The following is a 7,943-nucleotide window of genomic DNA, read 5'->3' as shown; positions in this document are numbered from 1 at the left end:
GGTTTCTAAGGAGCTTGGAGATGAAGATTTGGTTAGTCCTCATAGTTTCGAGGATGAACCTATTATTTCCCTTTATGTCCTGTATTATTATGTTTAGAGCTTTGTATGGGATGTGTCCCAAAATTTTAAGTCTTATGTTCTAGATGGTTTGAGACAAAGTAAACAAAGGCTTCCGCTTTCTTTTTATGAAAAATGACTTCGATTATAAAGAAAAGTTTTAAATTTTGCTCTATTTTCCTGTGTTCTTATGTTCATGAATGTTATGAGGCTTGTATGAGACTTTTCGGAGTCTTGTACGTCGTGTCACATCTAAGGGGTACCCCTGGGTCGTGACAATTCCACACTTGATTGTATGACTGCGAGTATGTACATTATGAGTGTGAATGTGATTGTGGTTGTGTTGAATTGATCGGGTGTCACATTCCGATACACTAACTGGGATTGGGTGTCACATTGATGTGATGCGAAATCTTGGCACATTTGATGCTTGAAAACTAAGGATTAATACTTGAATCGAGTGTATTTATGTAGCTATAATGTGTTTGGTAGTGTTTGTACAGGTGAAACAAATGGAAGTGAAAGAAGATAGCAAAAATGAAAATTCAGTGAAATTGGAAGTGAAGACCACAGACGACTTCAGGAGTCATGATCCTCACAACTGCCCGTGGTGCGTGTCTTGGTATTGAGACATTGAAGGAGCTTTGAAAAGTTGAAGAGAGAAGTTACCAAGTGAATACCACGGACCACTTCACGAGCCGTGATCCTCACAACGGCCAGTGGTGCATGTCGTGGTCATGAACAAGTGAAGGGGACAAGAAAAGTTACAAATTGATTGTGGCCAAGTTAAGACCACGGGCACCTATATGGGCTGTGGTTGTCATCACGATCCGTAGTGTTGATAGTGAAGTGGATCCAGTGTTTAAGTGGTGAGAAGTTGAAATACAGTTTCGACCAAGTCAAGACCACGCAAGGCCTCAAGGACCGTGGTCCTCATTACGGTTTGTCGTGGTGATCGTGAAGACTTTCCAGTGTCAAGTGTTGAAGACCCACTTTTGGGGAGTTCCAAGGGAAGACCACAGAGGGCTTCACGGTTCGTGAAGCCCTCGACGGGTCGTGGAAGTGGCCGTGAAAGGGCCCGACAGTTCAGTCCTACTTTGTGTAGGACTCTTTTTAAAACACTTATTTGAATTAATTAGGTCTTTTTTTTCTCAGATATTTCATTGAACGATGAATAAGTTACCAGAGTATTGATAGCTTTTGGTTTCGACTTTGGATTTGGAATTAAGTTTGATTTCAATTTTGGATTCTTGAAATATCAAAGTGGTTGTTGATTGCTTATTCTCGTAAGTACTTTACAACATGTTTTCATTCTATATTTCTGAACATTTACATGAAATTATGAGTAGCTAAACACCACAACTGGGGTACTGGGTTCCATGATGAAATTCTAAGCGTGATTTTGTAAAATGAGTGAAAGGCAATTTGTGGTTACAAACTGTAGTAGTTTTCGTTATTCAGATATCCTGATGAGTGCACGCATTAGGTTAAGCCTGTATATGTCATTTGTTCGAGAGAAAAATGATAGTTAGGAAAAAGTTGAACTGATCTAACTAATTGGAGTCAAAGTTCGACTTCGAGAGAAAAGAACCTTAATACCATTATAGGTGAGGGTAAATTCTGTAACACTCTAGGATCGAGAGGACTTGAGTGAAGATTATCTTAGTAGACTGAGAAGTGTCAGATATAGCTAACTCGCATATAGTTTGTACATGTAACTTGCCTGAAACTCAATTACGTAAGAACATTAGATGCAACGTTATGGGGAACACAATCCTAGGTTCAATTAATTACTAAAACAACTTCGACACTGATATTTTGTTACTTGATGAATTAGACTTTAGTTATCAAAGTGTTAACGCTAAACCCAATTTTACTTTCCGCAATTGTTTATTTAGGAAAAAATAACAACATTTGGGTAAAACGCGACAGTGAAATCATTTATGTAAAGAAATTCTCTGTGGGATCGACCTCAACTCATGTTGAGTTCTATAAATTTACTTCGATCGTTTATATCTCTTAATTGAGGTGAAAGTTTGGACATATCAAATTTTGGCGCCGCTGCCGAGGAATTTCATGTCAGAAGTATTTTACTAGCTTTTATTCTAAGTGTAGTTAGATTTCTTAATTTTACATCTTGTTCTTTGTCTCTGTCTCTTTCAGGTGAGTACGACTGTGTATGCCAAATACCAGAAGTAAGGGAGCCCCATTAGTCTCATACGACCCAGAACTTAGGAAGAAAATTCGAAAAATGGTGAACGCACAAGAACTTGAGGTATAGAGACTGAGATTTGGACTGAAAGTTTAAACCGTCGCAAGAGGTGTTCAGCCGAATGTTGTGAACAATCAACCTAAGGCAATGGATGAGAACATAGCAGTGGATGGAATCATTCCTCCTCACCGCTAACCAATAGCTCTAAGGGGTAGAGCACAACATCCAGCTCACATGATGTATGAGGAGGATGACTTAGATTTGGATGGAGTTGGAGCCACTGGAGCGATAATGTTACCTGCACTACCTCCAGGTGTTAAATTAACAATCGCCAGCACTATGATTCAACTGTTGAATTTGAAAGGTATGTTCAGGGGTGCAGTAGGTGATGATGCTAATCAACATTTGATGAACTTTGTGGCGATTTGCAAATCGCAAGAAATTCCTAGAGTAAGCCAAACAGCGATGATATTGAGGTTGCTTCCTTTGTCTCTTACTGGAGAGGCAACCAACTGGTTGAGTGAGATGCCGGTTGACTCAATCAGAACTTGGACTGAGTTGAAGGAGGCTTTCCTAGAGCGATTCTTTCTGGAATCAAAAGAGTTGCAGATGAAAGACGAGATCAGTGCCCATAAGCAGCTACCAGGAGAAGCGATGCATGACACTTGGTGGAAATCCAGCCAAAAGCTGAAGAAATGCCCAAACCATGGTCTCACTGAGACACATGTAAAATAGGCATTTTACAGGTCCTTAAATTATATCACTAAACCTGTTGTTGATGCAGTGTGTGGAGGATCATTTATGAGATTGCCATTTTTAGAGAGCATGAAACTAATGGACGAAGTGTCAAAGAATAATAGGGCATGGTACACCAGGGATGCAGAAGTAGGAGTTTGGGGTACACATTTGAGATGTCTGCTGAACAAAGGAAGAGAGAAGAGGAAAGGGATTAGGATATGGCACACATGAGGACCGAAATAGATCTACTCACGAAGCATATTGTTGCTAAGTTTGAAAAGGTAAATGTTGTGAGTCAACCAAACAGGTATGAAGATCAGGACATCGATCTAGATGAGGAGGAAAATTATCTGGGCAACCAAAGAGGTTTTCGGAATTATAACTCAGGCAACCAAGGTTACAATTCTAGAAATGTAGGTCGAAACTACTCCAGGGAAGGCTAGTATGATAGACCAGCTAATAGAGAGTAGGGAAACCCGAAGAATAGAGATGGGTACAAGAAGGATCGCAGTGGTATGTATGTGCCCCCAAGTAATATAGATCAGGCAAGTGGCAGTTCTAGCGGGTCTAAGCTGGAAGACATGTTAGCCAAGGTGCTACAAAATGTGGAATCAACTAATGCAGGGGTGAAGTAGATGAAAAGTGATTTCTCTAGTATGAGTCAATTGGTAAAATCTCACACCACCTCCATCAAGCAGATTGAGCAGCAGTTGGGGTAACTTTCAGCCTCATTAAATCAAAGGAAGAATGGGTACCAAGTGACACGATCCAGAACCCTAAGAATGATGGGAATTGCATGGCTATTGCCACCAGAAGTGGTAAAATTCTTACTGACCCTATTTATGCAGGTGCTAAACATGAGCAGGTGTTAGAACAAACTAGAAGAGAGGAGGTTGAAGCTGAGAAAGTAGATAACTTGGAGGATGCTCAACCAATATCTAAACCAGCAGGAGCTAAAGAAAAAGAGGTTCAGGGAACCTTGCCGTTACAGAAAATCCCAAGACCACCTTCTCCTTTCCCTCAAAGGCTTAAAAAGAAAGTCGAAGATGGGAAATGTGCAAAGTTCACCATGCTGCGACAGCTATCAGTCAACATCCCATTGGTGGAAGCTCTTAAGCAGATGCCAGGATATGCCAAGTTCATGAAGGACTTGGTTACTAAGAAAAGAGCGGTGAGTATTGATTTGACTAACCATATTCATCACTGCAATGCTATTGCTACCAGGTCTTTGGTGCAGAAGAAGGTAGATCCATGTGCATTCACAATACCATGCACTATCGGATTGATCAAATTTTCAAAGGCCTTGTGTGATCTAGGGACCAACATACACTTGATGCCGCTGGCCATCTACAAGCAATTGGGTTCAGGAGTTCAAAAACCCACAACTATGAGGATGATGGTAGATAGGTCAGTGAAGCGACCTGTGGGCATACTATGTGATGTGCTTGTAAAGGTGGATACGCTCATCTTTCCGACAAACTTCATGATCTTGGATTGCGAAGTGGATTTTGAGGTTCCTATTATTTTGGGAAGACCATTTCTGGCCACAGGACGAGCATTGATTGATGTTGAGCGAGGAGAACTGAAATTCAGACTCAATAATGAAGAGGTAAAGTTTAATATTTGTAGGTCCACGAAGTAGACACATGATATGAATGTGGTGTTTGCAATAGTGGTCTTTGATGAAGAAGAAATATGGGCATCAATTGAAGAGAGGATGCTTGTTGAAACCTTAGCTGCAGTATTGATGAACTTTGAAGCTGACTTCAGGTCTGATTATGTAGAGACAGTAAATGCGTTGCAGGGTATGGGAGCACACTCTTATGCTCCAAAGAAGTTGGACCTGGATATGAAAAATAGGCCAAGTCCTCCAACAAAACCATCCATTGAGGAGCCACCTGTGCTGGAACTAAAATAGTTGCCCAGTCACCTGAGGTATGTATTTTTGGGAACTAACAACACTTTACTTATGATTTTGGCTGCAGATTTGAATGATGAACAGGTCAAAGCTATGATCAAGGTGTTGATTAGGTACAAAAGGGCCATTGGGTGGACTATTGTTGACATCATTGGGATACATCTGGGTATATGCACCCATAAAATTCAACTTGAGAAGGACTGTAGCCCAAGCATTGAACATCAGCGGAGGCTAAACCCACCTATGCAAGAGGTGGTCAAAAAGGAGATCATCAAGTGTTGGATGTTGGGGTGGTATACCCTATTTCTGATAATCACTAGGTCAGTCCGGTACTATGTGTGCCCAAAAAGGGTGGTATGACTGTGGTTGCAAACGCCAAGAATGAGTTGGTCCTGCAGAGGCAAGTCACTGGATGGCAAGTCCCTGGATTACAGGAAGCTGAACAAGTGGACCTTGAAGGATCATTTCCCAATGCTTTTTATGGACCAAATGCTTGACAGGTTGGCTGGAAAAGGGTGGTACTGCTTTTTAGATGGATACTCTGGCTACAACCAGATATCAATTTCTCCTGAAGATTAGGAAAAGACCACATTTACATGTCCTTATGGCACATTTGCGTTTAAAGGCATGCCATTTGGACTATGTTATGCACTAGCAACGTTCAAAAGATGTATGATGTCTATCTTTTCAGACATGGTAGAAGACACTCTAGAGGTATTTATGGATGACTTTTCAGTGGTAGGTGATACCTTTGATGATTGTTTGCTGAATCTTAACAGGGCCCTACAGAGGTGTGAGGAAGCCAACCTAGTGCTAAACCGGGAGAAGTGCCATTTTATTGTTAAATAAGGCATATTCCTTGGGAACAAGATGTCACAAAAGGGGATAAAGGTCGACAAGGCCAAAATTGAGGTGATTGAAAAGTTGCCTCCACCTATTTGTGTGAAGGGTGTTCAGAGCTTCTTAGGTCATGCCGAATTTTATAGGAGTTTCATCAAGGACTTCTCCAAAATTGCACACCCCATGTGCAAGCTTTTGGAGAAGGAGGTGAACTTCATTTTTGATGAGGCATGCCTTTGAGCCTTTGAATGACTGAATGAGTAGTTGATTTCTGCCCTCGTGATCATTAGCCCAGATTGTGCAGAGCCATTTGAGGTGATGTGTGATGCAAGTGGTACTGCTTTAGGAGTAGTTTTGGGCCAGAAGCTCAACAAGATGTTTCGTCTGATTTACTATGCTAGTAAGTCACTGAATGTAGCACAGCGAAACTACACAGTTACTAAACAGGAACTGTTGGCTATGGCGTATGCTTTTGAGAGGTTCAGAGCTTATTTTCTAGGCACTAGAGTGATAGTCCATACAGACCATGCAACTCTAAGACACCTCATGGCAAATAAGGATGCCAAACCAAGGTTGATCAGATGGGTGTTACTTCTTCAGGAATTTGACTTTGAGGTGAAGGATAGCAAAGGTTGTGAGAACCAAGTAGTTGCTCACCTATCGAGGTTAGAGGATGAAAATAAAGAGGAACTCGAGTTGACATAATTGATTCGTTCCTGGATGAGCAGGTATTAGCTGCTACTCTTGATCTTATTCCTTGGTTTGCTGATTTTGCTAACTATCTCGTTAGTGACTTGATACCAGAGGGGCTGACTTATCAACCAAGGAAGAGGTTCCTGCATGATATGGGTAAGTATTTCTGGGATGAACCTTATATGTACAGGGTGTGTGCTGACAACATCATCAGGCGATGTGTTCCTAAAGTTGAGATGTTGCATATCTAGAAGTCTGTCATTCCTCTCCGGTAGGTGGTTATCATGGAGGTGCTCGGACAGCTCATAAGATACTTCAATGTGGGTACTACTAACCCACAATTCATCAGGATGTGATGGATGTAGTGAGGAGCTATGATGTGTTCCAGTGATAAGGAGCCATCTCTCGGTGCCATGAGTTACCCATGACACCTATTCTAGAGATGGAGTTGTTTGATGTGTGGGGAATCGACTTCATGGGCCCATTTGTGAGCTCCTATAGGCAGAAGTACATATTGGTTGCAGTGGACTATGTGTCCAAATGGGTTGAGGCAGTTGCTTTGCTTGAGAATGATGGTAAGAGTGTTGCTGGTTTTCTGAAGAAGAATATCTTCTCAAGGTTCGGCACACCAAGAGCTATCATCAGTGATGGTGGTTCACATTTCTGCAATAAGTTATTCAGCTCTCTTCTAGCTAAATATGGAGTCAAACAGCACAAGGTAGCAACACCTTATCACCCACAGACCAGTGGCCAAGTGGAGTTCTCCAACAGGGAAATTAAAGCAATTCTGGCTAAAACGGTGAATGCCAACAGGATAGATTGGGCATGGAAGTTAGATGATGCTCTATGGGCATATCAGACAGCTTTCAAGACGCCTATTGGTATGTCTCCATATCAATTGGTGTTTGGAAAGGCATGTCATTTGTCGTTTGAGCTTGAGCATAAAACACTCTGGGCTTTGAAGAAGTTGAACCTTAGTTGGAGCGAAACTGCAAACCAGAGGTTGGATTAGATCAATGAGATGGATGGGTTCCGTCTGAGAGCCTATGAGAGATCTGCACTGTAAAAGGAGAGGATGAAGCTATATCATGACAAGCATATTGAGAAAAGAAGCTTCACTCTGGGTGACTTGGTGTTACTTTTCAACTCCAGACTTTGTCTGTTTCCAGGAAAGTTGAGATCCAAATGGTCTGGACCTTTTAAGGTAACACAGGAGTTTCAGTCGGGTGCTATTGAACTGGAAATGATAAGGGCGAGAGGTTCAAAGCCAATGGCCAGCGAATCAAAGCATATTTGGGTGTTCCAGAGGATGTGAAGATTGTGGAGGAATGTAAACTTGATGAAGTTTGAGTAATCAAGTAACCTGTGTCACGCCGCGACGTTAAATTATGCGATGCTTGGGAGGCAACCCAAGATGTACTTGTCGTAGGTATTTTTCCTTTTTCTTTATTTTTGTTTGTTATAGAGTCATGTGTGTTGATGTGT

The 7,943-nt window shown here is 41.6% G+C and overlaps 1 protein-coding gene across 1 annotated transcript; it reads left to right on the top strand.

Moving 5' to 3' along the window:
• The first annotated feature begins 3,803 nt into the window (after window positions 1-3,803).
• LOC125855163 (uncharacterized) lies at window positions 3,804-4,649 on the top strand. The gene has a single exon (XM_049534850.1). It carries the CDS (start codon window positions 3,804-3,806, stop codon window positions 4,647-4,649), a length of 846 nt encoding a protein of 281 aa, XP_049390807.1.
• The last annotated feature ends 3,294 nt before the right edge of the window (window positions 4,650-7,943 follow it).

Source organism: Solanum stenotomum, chromosome 1 (genome assembly GCF_019186545.1).
Source record: "Solanum stenotomum isolate F172 chromosome 1, ASM1918654v1, whole genome shotgun sequence".
Taxonomy (NCBI): domain Eukaryota; kingdom Viridiplantae; phylum Streptophyta; class Magnoliopsida; order Solanales; family Solanaceae; genus Solanum; species Solanum stenotomum.
Note: the sequence above shows the minus strand (reverse complement) of the source record. Positions and strands in the feature narration are given on the sequence as shown.

What these genes read in the sequence shown, in the direction of transcription:
- LOC125855163 (XM_049534850.1), top strand. Translation starts at nt 3,804, where the DNA reads ATGGCTATTGCCACCAGAAGTGGTAAAATTCTTACTGACCCTATTTAT.